The 20,768-nt window shown below is 34.2% G+C and overlaps 2 protein-coding genes across 2 annotated transcripts; one reads left to right on the forward strand and one right to left on the reverse strand.

The window, feature by feature from the left end:
- Nucleotides 1-7,704: 7,704 nt before the first annotated feature.
- Nucleotides 7,705-9,048, reverse strand: LOC119083380. Its single transcript, XM_037193094.1, has 2 exons — nt 9,039-9,048; nt 7,705-8,663 (listed from the first exon to the last, which is right to left on the reverse strand). The coding sequence occupies exons 1-2, from the start codon at nt 9,046-9,048 to the stop codon at nt 7,705-7,707; spliced, it is 969 nt and encodes a 322-aa protein (XP_037048989.1).
- A 3,003-nt stretch (nt 9,049-12,051) lies between these two features.
- LOC119083381 lies at nt 12,052-13,357 on the forward strand (the record flags this gene model as incomplete). Its single annotated transcript, XM_037193095.1, has 2 exons — nt 12,052-12,061; nt 12,437-13,357. Coding segments are annotated over exons 1-2 (931 nt in total), but the record flags the coding sequence as incomplete, so codon positions are not given.
- Between the last annotated feature and the right edge of the window lie 7,411 nt (nt 13,358-20,768).

Raw genomic sequence — 20,768 nt, forward strand, 5'->3', positions numbered from 1 at the left:
AAACAATCGTCCAAAACAGATACTCAAAAAAATTTTTCATGTAAGGGGTCGAAAACCTGAGAAAAATATCGAAACTCCCTCATTTTCGGCCCCGACACATGAAAACTTCATACGTCACGCGAAAGTGAATGGTACTTGTGACGTAAATAACTATTAATGCAGATTACTATTTTGAATACTTCGTTTAGTTTGAAAATGGATTTCATTACTTCATTAGGGCATTTTCTAAAAAGAGGGGAATAAGTATACAGTGAGTAATTCTCTAAAATGTTTGATTTCAGTATATTTAGCTAATCCTTCTGTCACATCTTTTGACAGCTTTTTACGTTTTAGTACGTTCTCTCTCCAGTAGCAAAAACCCAATCCCAGCAAAAAAAGAAACTATATCGAATGCCGCAAATGCATTTAAAAACGAACATTCGGTGAAATACTTTTTTATCACACCAAATGTTTATCATTTTATACAAATATGTTTATCTTTATAATAAATCAACATCAGTGATGTGCATGTAATTTAAACAAAGCAAAATCAATTGTTTATGTGTTACATTTACATTATGGAAGAGAAATGTCCCATTCTTTTTCCAAATTTGTGTACTCAAGCGAAAGAAATTGTCATTTATTTGCGTTAAATGAATTTTACTAAACAATTCGACGTTATTATCATCTTATTGACATTGAAACTATATAAAAAATAGTAGCTTCCAATCTAGGTACTTTTACTCATCGTGATACGAGATAACAAATTATTTTCCGTGTATTGTACATACCAACTTTCCTGTAAGACAAATCTTACGGTGTTTGTACTTGTCTTCTTTTGCTATGCATAAAAAATGCATATAGATCGTCGACATATTTTGTGATCGGCAACTTTGTCAGTTTTTCCTTTTACATTTTCGAGTTTTTTTTAATGTTAAAATTACAACCATAAGATACATTTTGAAATGTTGCATTGAATGCAAATAGAATTACTTCGAATTACATGGATTACTTCGGGGGACATTTTTGAGATCTCGTAAACAAAATAAAAGTTGACAAATTAATTTGTCGTCGATTTTATGCATTTTTTATGCGTGGCAAAAGAAGACAGTAACATACAACGTAATATTTGTGTTACATAAAAGTTGGTCGCACAACTATAAACACCAAAATCGTTTTGTGAGCATTCTAGACAATTAAAATTTGGATTGAAATGAAAAATATTTTTTTTATAGTTTCAATGTCAATAAAATGATATAACGTCGAATTGTTTAGTAAAATTCATTTAGCGCAAATAGACGACCATTTCTTTCGTTTCAGCACACATGTCGTCGATTTGTGTGCATTTTTTGTGCATATAAAAAAAGACAAGTAAATTGAATACCGCAAATACATTTAAAAAGGAACATTCGGTGAAATACTTTTTAGCAATTCAATTGTTTATTTGAATCATTTTATTAATTGAATACACAGAGAAAAAATTCGGATTTAATGTTTAATCTACGGAAAGATTACGAATATTTTAAATATTTCGAAAGATTTCGTTTCAATCTTTTTTCAAAGATTACAAAAATTAAATCTTTCGATAGATTGAGTTTCGGTTTAAAATGTCTAAAATTGATAGTAGCAATTAGAAGTGAAGATTTTGCCACGAAAATGTTTTGTTTTTGTTAAAAGTTCATTGTCCTGGTATCTAGAGTTTATGATTAGAAGCTACTGCCATGTGTAATTTTTAGTCATCTGTTAGCGATGCAAAAGTAAAAACCACAGCATCCAAATGTTTCAGATTTTTTTTTTTGCTTTTCTTAAAGGATATTGATTTTCGAGTAAAGAAATCGGTGAAAAGTAAATAATTCTTCCATGCAAACTGGTCTGTTATACTTCTTAATCAATGGTACAATTAAATATGGGTGAAAAAATATCGTTATTATAATATTTTCCATACGCTTATGGTACTTTTCAATAGTTTTGCCAGGCTCAACTTCCTTATCGTTGCTCATACAGATTTATGAAGTATGATAATAGTTTATTAAATAATTGGTAAAATGAAAAAAAATGTTGCCTTCGATTAGGATTTGAACTCGTCTACTATGATGGTTTACCTCAGTTGGTACAAATTTTTCGTTCAGAAGATTAATTTTTTAATCTTTGAAAGAGTAAATCTCCGTAACAACGGTGCGGAAAATAAATCTTGCTAAGATTACGAACCCAATAGCTCAGTGGTAAAGTACAGGACTGGAGATACGGAGGTACCGAGGTGAACGAGTTCAAATCCTGATCAAATTAAGTAAAAAAAAATATTTAATTTCAACTAAACAAATATTTCCAATTTCAGAATAAATAAAACAATTAAATCTGACTCAATATTTCAAATAAATGTGGGAAAAATTTTTTTAATTTCAAAATAATAAAATTGAAATCCCTTTGAAGATTTCGATCTAATCATCGACAGATTATTTTCGAAAGATTAAATGCAAGTAATCTTTCGAAGATTTGCAGGCAAAAATGCTAATTAATCGATAGTTAAAATTCAGTTTAGGGCAAAAAGTCTGTTTAAGAAATATTTTAGAATGAATGAAACTAATATTTAGTCAAATTAAAGCAAAATCGCCAATATAATTTCTGTAGGGATAAGCTCGCGGAAGCTTATTTTATTATTTCCATTACGTATAAGGAAAATTAAGTTCGCCCGAATGTAAGAGGAAAATGACTAAACTGAAATTGGTCTCCGCGGGAGGCTTATTTTTACAAGGTTCTCGATGAACTTGTTCAGCACTCTGAAAACTTGCAGGGCAATCTTTATTTCATGGTTTTTTGGGCTTCGAAGGCACCGTGAACATTGTTTGAAAAAACTCAAAGTATTTTAATGACAATTGATATGTTTTGCTCCACATGTTTTTTGTTCATAGTTCTCAAAACCACTGGACCGACGTCGTTCAGACTTCAGTACTCTCACTTCCGATCGGGTGAAATGTACAAAAATTCAGTAAACAATTTTATTTTCTTGAGCCAAGTGTACTTGCACTCAAGCCAAGATAAGTGACTCTCTTATTTTTCTATGCACAATATTAATGCGAAGCGACGACAGCTGCCAAATTGTTTAGTCAAAATTCAGCAAATTTTACTATTTTGAGAAAAAAGCGTCAATCGAAAATTATATTGCAGTTTTGTACTACAAAACATTTAGAGATTACCCGGATGATCCACAAAGTCTACTTTTCTCACTTGCTTGCACATATCAAGATTGTCTGCCTGTCTTTTTTTCTATGCACAAATTGTGCATGCAAAGCGACGACAATTGTCGTTTTTGTTGATTTGTTCTTTATTTCATGCGGCATGCGGGTGAATTTTTATGCGTACATTTCAGAGACTTTCGGATTTGTAGACAAAAATGCTCGTTAAATCGAGAGTCACTTTAGGGCAAAAATTCTGTTTAGGGAACTTATTTTTAGTCGAATTATCTACGAGTAATTATACCTAGAGGGAGGCAGCCATCACAGCCCACAAACCTTTTTATATTTTTTTGAGAAGGAATTTGTAGTTGGAAACATTTAAAATTCCCCATTTGATTATAATAGTTATTTGTTAACCAAGGAAAAAAAATGGAAATTTCATTTCGACTGTGTTTTCTTTGTGGCCAGAGCGTAGCGAATTTTTCACCCGAGAAAATGAAATTTCCTACTTTTTCCCCGAGGTCGACACATAATTTTTCACAAGGCATCCGGAGGTTCATCGGAGGTGGAGAAAAATGACTATTGTCTCTCCCATCGAAATCAAATGGTATTATATCTGAAGTTATCTCGTACGCGTACATTTTCTTTTTGATTTCACAAAGTTGCCGATCACAAAAATATGGCCGTCGATTCATATGCATTTTTTATGCATAGAAAAATAAGACATAACAGGAACAAGCAATTTGTCTTACAAGAAAGTTGGTAGCATAACAATAAAACACCAAAATGGTTTTGTGAGCTGGGCTGTTTATAGACGGTACATTCCCTGCGAGAAAATTGTTTAGTTAAAATTCAGCGAGTTTTACTATTTTCAGAAAAAGCGTCCTTCGAAAATTGAATTGTAGTTATGTAGTACGAAACATTGTAATTTTAGAGATTACCCGGATGATCCACAAAGTCTACCTTTCTCACTTGCTTGCAGCACATATCAAGATTGCCTGTCTTTTTTTCTATGCACAAATTATGCATGCAAAGCGACGACGATTATTGTCGTCTTTGTTGATTTGTTCTATGCGGCATGCGGGTGAATTTTTATGCGTACATTTCAGAGACTTTTCGGATTTGTAGACAAAAATGCTCGTTAAATCGAGAGTTAACATTCAGTTTAGGGCAAAAATTGTGTTTAGGGAACAGAATGAAACTTTTTTTTTAGTCAAATTGTAGAAAAATCGTCCCCTGTAGGAATGAGCTAACGGAAGTTAGATTTATATTTTCCATTATGTATAAGGAGAATTAAGTTGGCTCGAAGACAAATAATGTATTTCATGTTTTGTAAAAGGAAAATGACAAAACAGAAATTGGCTTTCGCCGGGGCTAATTCTTACAAGGTTCTCGAGGAACATTTTCTGTAACATTTTCTGTTGAACGGAACCTGCCTGTACTAGCAATGTAGTTCAGTGAGAAAAGTCGAATTCATCCGTGTACAAAATCTCTGAATTTTCCAGAGATTGTTTGAGAAGAAATTCGTAACTTTTTAAATTCCCCAGTTGATATAATAGTTATTTCAGAAATTTTGTTTGAAAATGATTCCAACTTATTTATTTGTGGGAATTCAATCCCGTATGATTGCTAACAAATATCATCGCCCGTAGGCATATACGATGACAAAGAGTTTTACTTATAATAATTCCTAACCGGTGGCGCTATTAACGTTATTGACCCGGAGAATGGCCTGAACCCTTCAGTGAGGAAAAGAAAAGCAAGATATTATACAAAATTGAATTGTTTCCCACGATTGTTTCGTTTGCTCAGCTGTTGATATCGCATACAGGTCATTGAACTAAGCCAATTGATCAGCTGTGAGGTGGTGATTGACATTCGTATTCATAATCATAACAAAGGACATCGTTGACCAGTTTCCACTCGAAACACTTGTTTTGACGCCGCGTTCTCTTTGATTCAACTAAAATTGTGCTCGATAAATTTGTCCTAAACGGATTGAAATTTAAAGGACCTTGTTGGATAAACCATAACCAGATCGACCAGAAAAATGAAATTCTCAGCGAGAACCCATTTGAAGTGATGAGTTTGGTTTTTGCTTGACTAGTGTGTGACGAATATTTATTTCATAAATGGAGCACTAGTTGATGGGAACGAAACGTGCTTAAGATGAATCGTTTGGTGATAAAGGAAGGAAGCGTTCGGTGGAGTAAACCAACGGCCAAGTCCTGTAATTCGACACCAATACTGCAACGTTGGATGATTCAGTTGTTTATTAAAGCGATGAACCAACACAAAAATTTAACTGAAACTCGATCAAAGCTAAGTGTTTGTTGATATTTTATCTACATTTGTCAACTTCCCTTTTACTTAATCCTAGGTTTGCAAGTGGGCCAAGTTAGGGACTAATAGCGACCCCAAACATGGGTACTGGAACAACCATGTTCGTGGGTTGTTTCAAACGATTCGGTCATCAAACTGTATCGGATGACCATGATATGGATGTGACTCGAAAATTTGTATGACTTCATGAAACGCTCCGGAATTTTTGTGATGATACGGTCAGTGAGTTTGTTTTTCTTTTTGTTGTTGAATGGCTGACTGGATTGTATTTATTGGTTTTTGTTGATCCGATATGACCTAATTGTCCTTGTAACGTAGCTATTGTTGTCGATATAATTATTGTTGCCGGATGGAGTTTAATCCAATAATTTGGTGTTGGTCTTCCCGACCCCAAGTACGTTCATCAGCTCTACAACCGAATTTCTTTTGATTGGCCACCAACTCATCAAGGATTTGTTGAACAATTTTCCAATAATTTCCAAACGGTAACGCCCATTCTATGATTTCGAAAAAAAATTGTCACGTTCGGACCAAATTTGAAATACGTTGAATTAAACGCAACGCCTTTAAATGGAAAATCTTCGATTCTGCTTGCTGCTAACGGTTGATTGATTCAAATACGACGTAAGGGTTTCGTCGATTGTAGGTGCGGTAGACTTTCGCTAATTGATGCTGCTGCTTGTTGAATTCTGGCGAGTTTGCCAGAACAGTGCCATTACATTTTCTTTTTGTTGTTCGATGACCCTCACTACCTCGCTTATTTGAATTGATTGATTGGAACTTTGTGCTTCCAGAAGGTCGAAGTATGAATATGTCAGCACAACGGAAGCATCGAAAATACTGAAAGCTACGTCATACTTTTTCGATACAGTTTCTTCATGTTTGATTTGAAAACTAAAATCTGTTGACTCCATCATCGTTGTATTAGCATCGTAAATTTTGTCCCATAAAGTCGTGACGACCTTGAGTTTTCTATCGAGAAGTATCTTTGTAATTTCATCGACCTTCAATTCCTCGTAGAATTCCTCCAAATCTTTGATATTCTGTTCATGTATCTCCAATAATCTTTGCATTTTAATATTTTCTATTCATTTCCAGATATTCAAACACAGAACGTTGATCAATTTGCTCATGATGACGAGGTCAACTCTACGACCGTTTAATTATGAATTTAATAGATTCCAATGTACGGTTGATTTTAATAAAATTGTTGAATTAGTTGCTGACTTCGTTGTTCCTCTTCACCAAATTAGGGAACCCTTGGCCAGATGAACTTACGTTAATGACCGTCGATCCACAGAAAAATGTTATGCTGGCAAAGACTGTTCTCGTACTGTGTATAGTATGTGTGGCGACTTTCTTTTGTTCGTCGCAATTCGTTTACTGATGATGGTTGCACTTTATGTGATTTTATTAAAAAATTAATCTTGTGCGGCCGTTTAATATGCTGTTGCCGATTATTTGATTTTATTACAATTATTTGTGGCCGTTAATTTTTCAGTAGCCGTTTCTTTAATTTCTCGGTTTTTTGTCTGTTTGGCCGGAACTTTTCACTGTCGGCGTTTTAACTTTGTTTAGCCGATAGTTTTATGTAATTTTATTTTAAATTGTTTGGTGTAATTGATCGATATTTAATAAATTTTTAAATTCGCAGCCAAATTACAGATGGCCTTCCTTTGTTCTTTAATTCAATTTTTAATAGTGGACTGTATTTTATTTTATTTCACTGGGGAATTAAAAAAATTTGACTATTGTCTCTCGCATCGAAATCAACAAAGTAGAAATGTATGACAAATCAACAAGCACGACCACTTTTGTATGCATAATTTATGCATAGAAAAAAAGACTTGTGTAAGTAAATAAGAAAAGTATATGTTGGTTTTGTATGAGCTTGTTACGTAAATTTTCTTGATTAAAATCGGATTTGCTCAGTTAAATTACTTTTATTCTGCCAAATCAATTTCGGTACCAAATAGATACCATCTTTAGTGGCTAAAAACATAAACATAATGAGAACACAGAATATCATTATACAGCGCAAAGGTTTCTTTTTACCTCAATTCTTTTAAAGCACAAAAATAAGCACTTGTGTGCATCGTCAATTAAATTCAATACTAAATCGATTTAGATCAAAATCAAAACGTAAAGAGAGAGGATAAAACAAAAATGAATTTCTACTAGATGAAAGCATTACGTACAGAGAGTAACATCAAATCACGTTATTATAGGCAGTAGATAACATTATACAATCGGTGTGTTTATTCAGACAATTCGGTGTCTTCTTCACCGCAATCATCTCTAAAATGTCTCTTTTCTTCTGCTGACTTTCACGAACAACAATTTTAACTTTATCCCACAACGGTGTATGATTGTTCGTAATAGCGTGATCACATAAGGCACTGTGGTTACTGTTCTTAATGCTTATGTTGTACTTATGTTGATAGATTCTGTCCTTCAAAAGCTGTAATGTCTGGCCAACGTATTTGTACCCGCACGAACAGGGAATACAGTACACCAAATGTGAACAATGTAACTTTGGCGTCGGATCTTTGAGTCTACTAAAAATAGACTTCTTCAACGTGTTGTCGCCTTTTCCAACCAGCATGACATCATCCTTGCATATGGCTTTCAGTTTCTCAAACAGGCCTTTAACATAGGGTACGGCAGCTATCGGGAGTTTCTCTTTGATCGGTTTCACATCTCCATTCTTTGTAAACTTTTCGTGTGCTTTTTTGATCATACATTCAACCAAACCATTCGGGTACATATTCTTGGCTAAAGTTTCTCTCAGCAATTCAAAGTTTTTGTTGTGGAACTCGGGTTCAGACAATAGAAGAATCTTCTCTGCTAGCAGTGTGACTGTGTTGCGTTTGTAGGCAGTTGGCAAATGAGATTTAAAATTCAAATAACGTCCGGACCAAGTGTCTTTGTGATACCAATCAGTCTTAATGCTACGACCATCTCTAATACACCACAGTTCCAAAAATGAAATTTTTTGATCTCGTTCTACATCTACAGTAAATTGTATATGTTGATTGTAGCTGTTGAACGTTGTTTTAATTTCATTAACTTTGTCAGCAGGAACTGCTGTTAAAATATCGTCCACATATCGTACGTAGAATGGTAATTTGAATTTCAGCTTTCGTATGACTTCGTCTTCCAAAATTTCTAATACCAAATCAGCAATCAGCAGAAATTGATTTGGCAGAATAAAAGTAATTTAACTGAGCAAATCCGATTTTAATCAAGAAAATAAGAAAAGTATACATCTAATCCGGGTAATCTCTAAAGTTAAAAAATTTTCTCACCAACTAATTTGCTATAGACCAGCACTTTATTTCTATATGCATATTTCTTCATACATATTTATCTTGAAATCGTTAAGTTTTGTCCTATTGAAGGCAATTTTCTTCAGTCCATCTTGCACACGCAAATTTAATGCTTATTATCCCTTTTACGAAATTTTAGTGAAGTAAAACTGTGTGTGAGTTCACCTATTACGCAGTTGAAAATTGCGTTATTTTGCACCGTGTGCCAAATTACCACACGCCATTCAGCTCACTATTTTATAGAAAAAAGCAAATCAAATTTTACGTCTAACGTCTTAATGTCAGTCTTTATTTCTATGCACAAATTATGCATACAAAGCGACGACAGTTGTCGTGTTTGTTGATTTTTGCTATAGGTCAACGCACTTCAAGCAAAAGTGATCATAGTTGACAGCTGCCAAATAGAGTAATATTTTGTATGAAATGGTTTTTTACAGTGCTGTACAGTTGTGTGACACACTGTCACGTTTCGGTACCCCATTTAGAGTACCACGCATGCTTGAAGTGCGTTGTATCGGTACATCTCATAAAAGTGAATTTTTGAACGTAACTTTCACAGAATTTTTGGATCTGTAGGCAAAAACGGTCGTTAATCGAGAGTTAAAATGCAGTTTAGGGAATAAGTCGTAATGAAACTAAGTCAAATCATCACAAAATCCTTCGCTGATAACATTTATGTAAGAATTGGCCCGCGAAGCCTATGTTATGATTTTACTTGAACAAAACATACGCCTCTCTGGAAGACATTGTAAACGTTCTGGTTAAGGTACTGCGAAATTGTGCAACTTTTTTTTTATTTTCACATTTGGATCAATTTTCATAAATTATTCTGTGGAAAGAAATTTGTATCCAAAACGACGGCCCATTATAGACACTCGGTGGCTACATGCAGATTTGCAACAGATTTGTTGGTGTAGTCTTCGTTCTTCACTCTAACACCAGCTCGAACACCAGCTTTATGTTGCGCAGAGGCATTTCGTTTTTAGATGCGACAATTAAATGAAGCGGAGACGCTTAATTGAGATCGTGCACAAACGACTCCATATATCCACTTGAATCGACAGAACAAATCAAACATTCTTCAGGTCATCTTTAATGATCGCTAAACGTAGGAAATTGCGACTTCCTCTGATCCATCTGTTCAGTTTTTGATAACCACATACAAAGCTCTCTTTTTGTCACCGTCCGATCGAAGTTTCAAGCAGTCGCAGAGCAGATGAAGCGGTGATACAAATTTCCTTAGCAAGCTATCTTCTCTCTTCGTAGTTGACGCAGTGAATCTAAATCACAAGCACTTCTTATCTAGAACACAGCATCTAACTCCGGTCCCAGTAACAACAAATAATATTGTCATTCTTTGGCTGGCACTATGCGACCAACTTTCATGTAAGACAAATATCTGTCGAGATCTCAAAACTGTTTTGTCCTCCGAAGTAATCCATGAATTGTCGGCATTTTATTTGCTTTTAGTGTAACACTTTCAAAATAGATTTAATTTTAACATTTAAAAAAAGTCAAAAATGCAAAAAAAAATGATTTTGTCATTGAAAAATAGATAGAAATTGACAAAGTTGCCGATCACAAAAATATGTCGTCGATGTATATGCATTTTTTATGCATAGCAAAAGAAGGCAGGAACATAATATTTGTCTCGCAGTTTCTTTGCGCTAAATGAATTTCACTAAACAATACCACGTATATCATCTTATTGACATTGCAACTACAAAGTTCAACTTTCTTATAAGAAAAATATTCCTGTCTTATTTTCCTATGCATAAAAAATGCATTTAAATCGAGGACATATTTTTGTGGTCGGCAAATTCGTCAATTTTAATTTTGTTTACGATATCTCAAAACTGTTTATTCCCCCGATCTTATGGAAATAAAACCGATTTTGATTATTATTTTTTTTAATCGACGAAGAATGGAATTCCCGAGATTAAGTTCAAAGATGGGCCTACGGATCTAGAAACTTTTCCAGAAAAACAGGTTTTTACTCTGTTGATAGTTAAATGTATTATTCCGTCGACTAGAGATGAGCGGGTTGGGTTTTTTTTTGTCTTACATGAAAGTTGGTCGCATAGTGCCAGCCAAAGAATGACAATATTATTTGTTGTTACTGGGACCGGAGTTAGATGCTGTGTTCTAGATAAGAAGTGCTTGTGATTTAGATTCACTGCGTCAACTACGAAGAGAGAAGATAGCTTGCTAAGGAAATTTGTATCACCGCTTCATCTGCTCTGCGACTGCTTGAAACTTCGATCGGACGGTGACAAAAAGAGAGCTTTGTATGTGGTTATCAAAAACTGAACAGATGGATCAGAGGAAGTCGCAATTTCCTACGTTTAGCGATCATTAAAGATGACCTGAAGAATGTTTGATTTGTTCTGTCGATTCAAGTGGATATATGGAGTCGTTTGTGCACGATCTCAATTAAGCGTCTCCGCTTCATTTAATTGTCGCATCTAAAAACGAAATGCCTCTGCGCAACATAAAGCTGGTGTTCGAGCTGGTGTTAGAGTGAAGAACGAAGACTACACCAACAAATCTGTTGCAAATCTGCATGTAGCCACCGAGTGTCTATAATGGGCCGTCGTTTTGGATACAAATTTCTTTCCACAGAATAATTTATGAAAATTGATCCAAATGTGAAAATAAAAAAAAAGTTGCACAATTTCGCAGTACCTTAACCAGAACGTTTACAATGTCTTCCAGAGAGGCGTATGTTTTGTTCAAGTAAAATCATAACATAGGCTTCGCGGGCCAATTCTTACATAAATGTTATCAGCGAAGGATTTTGTGATGATTTGACTTAGTTTCATTACGACTTATTCCCTAAACTGCATTTTAACTCTCGATTAACGACCGTTTTTGCCTACAGATCCAAAAATTCTGTGAAAGTTACGTTCAAAAATTCACTTTTATGAGATGTACCGATACAACGCACTTCAAGCATGCGTGGTACTCTAAATGGGGTACCGAAACGTGACAGTGTGTCACACAACTGTACAGCACTGTAAAAAACCATTTCATACAAAATATTACTCTATTTGGCAGCTGTCAACTATGATCACTTTTGCTTGAAGTGCGTTGACCTATAGCAAAAATCAACAAACACGACAACTGTCGTCGCTTTGTATGCATAATTTGTGCATAGAAATAAAGACTGACATTAAGACGTTAGACGTAAAATTTGATTTGCTTTTTTCTATAAAATAGTGAGCTGAATGGCGTGTGGTAATTTGGCACACGGTGCAAAATAACGCAATTTTCAACTGCGTAATAGGTGAACTCACACACAGTTTTACTTCACTAAAATTTCGTAAAAGGGATAATAAGCATTAAATTTGCGTGTGCAAGATGGACTGAAGAAAATTGCCTTCAATAGGACAAAACTTAACGATTTCAAGATAAATATGTATGAAGAAATATGCATATAGAAATAAAGTGCTGGTCTATAGCAAATTAGTTGGTGAGAAAATTTTTTAACTTTAGAGATTACCCGGATTAGATGTATACTTTTCTTATTTTCTTGATTAAAATCGGATTTGCTCAGTTAAATTACTTTTATTCTGCCAAATCAATTTCTGCTGATTGCTGATTTGGTATTAGAAATTTTGGAAGACGAAGTCATACGAAAGCTGAAATTCAAATTACCATTCTACGTACGATATGTGGACGATATTTTAACAGCAGTTCCTGCTGACAAAGTTAATGAAATTAAAACAACGTTCAACAGCTACAATCAACATATACAATTTACTGTAGATGTAGAACGAGATCAAAAAATTTCATTTTTGGAACTGTGGTGTATTAGAGATGGTCGTAGCATTAAGACTGATTGGTATCACAAAGACACTTGGTCCGGACGTTATTTGAATTTTAAATCTCATTTGCCAACTGCCTACAAACGCAACACAGTCACACTGCTAGCAGAGAAGATTCTTCTATTGTCTGAACCCGAGTTCCACAACAAAAACTTTGAATTGCTGAGAGAAATTTTAGCCAAGAATATGTACCCGAATGGTTTGGTTGAATGTATGATCAAAAAAGCACACGAAAAGTTTACAAAGAATGGAGATGTGAAACCGATCAAAGAGAAACTCCCGATAGCTGCCGTACCCTATGTTAAAGGCCTGTTTGAGAAACTGAAAGCCATATGCAAGGATGATGTCATGCTGGTTGGAAAAGGCGACAACACGTTGAAGAAGTCTATTTTTAGTAGACTCAAAGATCCGACGCCAAAGTTACATTGTTCACATTTGGTGTACTGTATTCCCTGTTCGTGCGGGTACAAATACGTTGGCCAGACATTACAGCTTTTGAAGGACAGAATCTATCAACATAAGTACAACATAAGCATTAAGAACAGTAACCACAGTGCCTTATGTGATCACGCTATTACGAACAATCATACACCGTTGTGGGATAAAGTTAAAATTGTTGTTCGTGAAAGTCAGCAGAAGAAAAGAGACATTTTAGAGATGATTGCGGTGAAGAAGACACCGAATTGTCTGAATAAACACACCGATTGTATAATGTTATCTACTGCCTATAATAACGTGATTTGATGTTACTCTCTGTACGTAATGCTTTCATCTAGTAGAAATTCATTTTTGTTTTATCCTCTCTCTTTACGTTTTGATTTTGATCTAAATCGATTTAGTATTGAATTTAATTGACGATGCACACAAGTGCTTATTTTTGTGCTTTAAAAGAATTGAGGTAAAAAGAAACCTTTGCGCTGTATAATGATATTCTGTGTTCTCATTATGTTTATGTTTTTAGCCACTAAAGATGGTATCTATTTGGTACCGAAATTGATTTGGCAGAATAAAAGTAATTTAACTGAGCAAATCCGATTTTAATCAAGAAAATTTACGTAACAAGCTCATACAAAACCAACATATACTTTTCTTATTTACTTACACAAGTCTTTTTTTCTATGCATAAATTATGCATACAAAAGTGGTCGTGCTTGTTGATTTGTCATACATTTCTACTTTGTTGATTTCGATGCGAGAGACAATAGTCAAATTTTTTTAATTCCCCAGTGAAATAAAATAAAATACAGTCCACTATTAAAAATTGAATTAAAGAACAAAGGAAGGCCATCTGTAATTTGGCTGCGAATTTAAAAATTTATTAAATATCGATCAATTACACCAAACAATTTAAAATAAAATTACATAAAACTATCGGCTAAACAAAGTTAAAACGCCGACAGTGAAAAGTTCCGGCCAAACAGACAAAAAACCGAGAAATTAAAGAAACGGCTACTGAAAAATTAACGGCCACAAATAATTGTAATAAAATCAAATAATCGGCAACAGCATATTAAACGGCCGCACAAGATTAATTTTTTAATAAAATCACATAAAGTGCAACCATCATCAGTAAACGAATTGCGACGAACAAAAGAAAGTCGCCACACATACTATACACAGTACGAGAACAGTCTTTGCCAGCATAACATTTTTCTGTGGATCGACGGTCATTAACGTAAGTTCATCTGGCCAAGGGTTCCCTAATTTGGTGAAGAGGAACAACGAAGTCAGCAACTAATTCAACAATTTTATTAAAATCAACCGTACATTGGAATCTATTAAATTCATAATTAAACGGTCGTAGAGTTGACCTCGTCATCATGAGCAAATTGATCAACGTTCTGTGTTTGAATATCTGGAAATGAATAGAAAATATTAAAATGCAAAGATTATTGGAGATACATGAACAGAATATCAAAGATTTGGAGGAATTCTACGAGGAATTGAAGGTCGATGAAATTACAAAGATACTTCTCGATAGAAAACTCAAGGTCGTCACGACTTTATGGGACAAAATTTACGATGCTAATACAACGATGATGGAGTCAACAGATTTTAGTTTTCAAATCAAACATGAAGAAACTGTATCGAAAAGTATGACGTAGCTTTCAGTATTTTCGATGCTTCCGTTGTGCTGACATATTCATACTTCGACCTTCTGGAAGCACAAAGTTCCAATCAATCAATTCAAATAAGCGAGGTAGTGAGGGTCATCGAACAACAAAAAGAAAATGTAATGGCACTGTTCTGGCAAACTCGCCAGAATTCAACAAGCAGCAGCATCAATTAGCGAAAGTCTACCGCACCTACAATCGACGAAACCCTTACGTCGTATTTGAATCAATCAACCGTTAGCAGCAAGCAGAATCGAAGATTTTCCATTTAAAGGCGTTGCGTTTAATTCAACGTATTTCAAATTTGGTCCGAACGTGACAATTTTTTTTCGAAATCATAGAATGGGCGTTACCGTTTGGAAATTATTGGAAAATTGTTCAACAAATCCTTGATGAGTTGGTGGCCAATCAAAAGAAATTCGGTTGTAGAGCTGATGAACGTACTTGGGGTCGGGAAGACCAACACCAAATTATTGGATTAAACTCCATCCGGCAACAATAATTATATCGACAACAATAGCTACGTTATAAGGACAATTAGGTCATATCGGATCAACAAAAACCAATAAATACAATCCAGTCAGCCATTCAACAACAAAAAGAAAAACAAACTCACTGACCGTATCATCACAAAAATTCCGGAGCGTTTCATGAAGTCATACAAATTTTCGAGTCACATCCATATCATGGTCATCCGATACAGTTTGATGACCGAATCGTTTGAAACAACCCACGAACATGGTTGTTCCAGTACCCATGTTTGGGGTCGCTATTAGTCCCTAACTTGGCCCACTTGCAAACCTAGGATTAAGTAAAAGGGAAGTTGACAAATGTAGATAAAATATCAACAAACACTTAGCTTTGATCGAGTTTCAGTTAAATTTTTGTGTTGGTTCATCGCTTTAATAAACAACTGAATCATCCAACGTTGCAGTATTGGTGTCGAATTACAGGACTTGGCCGTTGGTTTACTCCACCGAACGCTTCCTTCCTTTATCACCAAACGATTCATCTTAAGCACGTTTCGTTCCCATCAACTAGTGCTCCATTTATGAAATAAATATTCGTCACACACTAGTTCAAGCAAAAACCAAAACTCATCACTTCAAATGGGTTCTCGCTGAGAATTTCATTTTTCTGGTCGATCTGGTTATGGTTTATCCAACAAGGTCCTTTAAATTTCAATCCGTTTAGGACAAATTTATCGAGCACAATTTTAGTTGAATCAAAGAGAACGCGGGCGTCAAACAAGTGGTTTCGAGTGGAAACTGGTCAACGATGTCCTTTGTTATGATTATGAATACGAATGTCAATCACCACCTCACAGCTGATCAATTGCTTAGTTCAATGACCTGTATGCGATATCAACAGCTGGAGCAAACGAAACAATCGTGGGAAACAATTCAATTTTGTATAATATCTTGCTTTTCTTTTCCTCACTGAAGGGTTCAGGCCATTCTCCGGGTCAATAACGTTAATAGCGCCACCGGTTAGGAATTATTATAAGTAAAACTCTTTGTCATCGTATATGCCTACGGGCGATGATATTTGTTAGCAATCATACGGGATTGAATTCCCACAAATAAATAAGTTGGAATCATTTTCAAACAAAATTTCTGAAATAACTATTATATCAACTGGGGAATTTAAAAAGTTACGAATTTCTTCTCAAACAATCTCTGGAAAATTCAGAGATTTTGTACACGGATGAATTCGACTTTTCTCACTGAACTACATTGCTAGTACAGGCAGGTTCCGTTCAACAGAAAATGTTACAGAAAATGTTCCTCGAGAACCTTGTAAGAATTAGCCCCGGCGAAAGCCAATTTCTGTTTTGTCATTTTCCTTTTACAAAACATGAAATACATTATTTGTCTTCGAGCCAACTTAATTCTCCTTATACATAATGGAAAATATAAATCTAACTTCCGTTAGCTCATTCCTACAGGGGACGATTTTTCTACAATTTGACTAAAAAAAAGTTTCATTCTGTTCCCTAAACACAATTTTTGCCCTAAACTGAATGTTAACTCTCGATTTAACGAGCATTTTTGTCTACAAATCCGAAAAGTCTCTGAAATGTACGCATAAAAATTCACCCGCATGCCGCATAGAACAAATCAACAAAGACGACAATAATCGTCGTCGCTTTGCATGCATAATTTGTGCATAGAAAAAAGACAGGCAATCTTGATATGTGCTGCAAGCAAGTGAGAAAGGTAGACTTTGTGGATCATCCGGGTAATCTCTAAAATTACAATGTTTCGTACTACATAACTACAATTCAATTTTCGAAGGACGCTTTTTTCTGAAAATAGTAAAACTCGCTGAATTTTAACTAAACAATTTTCTCGCAGGGAATGTACCGTCTATAAACAGCCCAGCTCACAAAACCATTTTGGTGTTTATTGTTATGCTACCAACTTTCTTGTAAGACAAATTGCTTGTTCCTGTTATGTCTTATTTTTCTATGCATAAAAAATGCATATGAATCGACGGCATATTTTTGTGATCGGCAACTTTGTGAAATCAAAAAGAAAATGTACGCGTACGAGATAACTTCAGATATAATACCATTTGATTTCGATGGGAGAGACAATAGTCATTTTCTCACCTCCGATGAACCTCCGGATGCCTTGTGAAAAATTATGTGTCGACCTCGGGGAAAAAGTAGGAAATTTCATTTTCTCGGGTGAAAAATTCGCTACGCTCTGGCCACAAAGAAAACACAGTCGAAATGAAATTTCCATTTTTTTTCCTTGGTTAACAAATAACTATTATATCAAATGGGGAATTTTAAATGTTTCCAACTACAAATTCCTTCTCAAAAAAATATAAAAAGGTTTGTGGGCTGTGATGGCTGCCTCCCTCTAGGTATAATTACTCGTAGATAATTCGACTAAAAATAAGTTCCCTAAACAGAATTTTTGCCCTAAAGTGACTCTCGATTTAACGAGCATTTTTGTCTACAAATCCGAAAGTCTCTGAAATGTACGCATAAAAATTCACCCGCATGCCGCATGAAATAAAGAACAAATCAACAAAAACGACAATTGTCGTCGCTTTGCATGCACATTTGTGCATAGAAAAAAAGACAGGCAGACAATCTTGATATGTGCAAGCAAGTGAGAAAAGTAGACTTTGTGGATCATCCGGGTAATCTCTAAATGTTTTGTAGTACAAAACTGCAATATAATTTTCGATTGACGCTTTTTTCTCAAAATAGTAAAATTTGCTGAATTTTGACTAAACAATTTGGCAGCTGTCGTCGCTTCGCATTAATATTGTGCATAGAAAAATAAGAGAGTCACTTATCTTGGCTTGAGTGCAAGTACACTTGGCTCAAGAAAATAAAATTGTTTACTGAATTTTTGTACATTTCACCCGATCGGAAGTGAGAGTACTGAAGTCTGAACGACGTCGGTCCAGTGGTTTGAGAACTATGAACAAAAAACATGTGGAGCAAAACATATCAATTGTCATTAAAATACTTTGAGTTTTTTCAAACAATGTTCACGGTGCCTTCGAAGCCCAAAAAACCATGAAATAAAGATTGCCCTGCAAGTTTTCAGAGTGCTGAACAAGTTCATCGAGAACCTTGTAAAAATAAGCCTCCGCGGAGACCAATTTCAGTTTAGTCATTTTCCTCTTACATTCGGGCGAACTTAATTTTCCTTATACGTAATGGAAAATATAAAATAAGCTTCCGCGAGCTTATCCCTACAGAAATTATATTGGACGATTTTGCTTTAATTTGACTAAATATTAGTTTCATTCATTCTAAATATTTCTTAAACAGACTTTTTGCCCTAAACTGAATTTTAACTATCGATTAATTAGCATTTTTGCCTGCAAATCTTCGAAAGATTACTTGCATTTAATCTTTCGAAAATAATCTGTCGATGGATTAGATCGAAATCTTCAAAGGGATTTCAATTTTATTATTTTGAAATTAAAAAATTTTTCAACATTTATTTGAAATATTGAGTCAGATTTAATTGTTTTATTTATTCTGAAATTGGAAATATTTGTTTAGTTGAAATTAAATGTTTTTTTTTACTTAATTTGATCAGGATTTGAACTCGTTCACCTCGGTACCTCCGTATCTCCAGTCCTGTACTTTACCACTGAGCTATTGGGTTCGTAATCTTAGCAAGATTTATTTTCGCACCGTTGTTACGGAGATTTTACTCTTTCAAAGATTAAAAAATTAATCTTCTGAACGAAAAATTTGTACCAACTGAGGTAACCATCATAGTAGACGAGTTCAAATCCTAATCGAAGGCAACATTTTTTTTCATTTTACCAATTATTTAATAAACTATTATCATACTTCATAAATCTGTATGAGCAACGATAAGGAAGTTGAGCCTGGCAAAACTATTGAAAAGTACCATAAGCGTATGGAAAATATTATAATAACGATATTTTTCACCCATATTTAATTGTACCATTGATTAAGAAGTATAACAGACCAGTTTGCATGGAAGAATTATTTACTTTTTCACCGATTTTCTTTACTCGAAAATCAATATCCTTTAAGAAAAGCAAAAAAAAAATCTGAAACATTTGGATGCTGTGGTTTTTACTTTTGCATCGCTAACAGATGACTAAAAATTACACATGGCAGTAGCTTCTAATCATAAACTCTAGATACCAGGACAATGAACTTTTAACAAAACAAAACATTTTCGTGGCAAAATCTTCACTTCTAATTGCTACTATCAATTTTAGACATTTTAAACCGAAACTCAATCTATCGAAAGATTTAATTTTTGTAATCTTTGAAAAAATTGAAACGAAATCTTTCGAAATATTTAAAATATTCGTAATCTTTCCGTAGATTAAACATTAAATCCGAATTTTTTCTCTGTGTATTCAATTAATAAAATGATTCAAATAAACAATTGAATTGCTAAAAAGTATTTCACCGAATGTTCCTTTTTAAATGTATTTGCGGTATTCAATTTACTTGTCTTTTTTTATATGCACAAAAAATGCACACAAATCGACGACATGTGTGCTGAAACGAAAGAAATGGTCGTCTATTTGCGCTAAATGAATTTTACTAAACAATTCGACGTTATATCATTTTATTGACATTGAAACTATAAAAAAAATATTTTTCATTTCAATCCAAATTTTAATTGTCTAGAATGCTCACAAAACGATTTTGGTGTTTATAGTTGTGCGACCAACTTTTATGTAACACAAATATTACGTTGTATGTTACTGTCTTCTTTTGCCACGCATAAAAATGCATAAAATCGACGACAAATTAATTTGTCAACTTTTATTTTGTTTACGAGATCTCAAAAATGTCCCCCGAAGTAATCCATGTAATTCGAAGTAATTCTATTTGCATTCAATGCAACATTTCAAAATGTATCTTATGGTTGTAATTTTAACATTAAAAAAAACTCGAAAATGTAAAAGGAAAAACTGACAAAGTTGCCGATCACAAAATATGTCGACGATCTATATGCATTTTTTATGCATAGCAAAAGAAGACAAGTACAAACACCGTAAGATTTGTCTTACAGGAAAGTTGGTATGTACAATACACGGAAAATAATTTGTTATCTCGTATCACGATGAGTAAAAGTACCTAGATTGGAAGCTACTATTTTTTATATAGTTTCAATGTCAATAAGATGATAATAACGTCGAATTGTTTAGTAAAATTCATTTAACGCAAATAAATGACAATTTCTTTCGCTTGAGTACACAAATTTGGAAAAAGAATGGGACATTTCTCTTCCATAATGTAAATGTAACACATAAACAATTGATTTTGCTTTGTTTAAATTACATGCACATCACTGATGTTGATTTATTATAAAGATAAACATATTTGTATAAAATGATAAACATTTGGTGTGATAAAAAAGTATTTCACCGAATGTTCGTTTTTAAATGCATTTGCGGCATTCGATATAGTTTCTTTTTTTGCTGGGATTGGGTTTTTTGCTACTGGGAAGAGAACGTACTAAAACGTAAAAA

The sequence above is a fragment of the Bradysia coprophila genome, unplaced genomic scaffold, assembly GCF_014529535.1.
Source record: "Bradysia coprophila strain Holo2 unplaced genomic scaffold, BU_Bcop_v1 contig_599, whole genome shotgun sequence".
In the NCBI taxonomy this organism is placed as follows: domain Eukaryota; kingdom Metazoa; phylum Arthropoda; class Insecta; order Diptera; family Sciaridae; genus Bradysia; species Bradysia coprophila.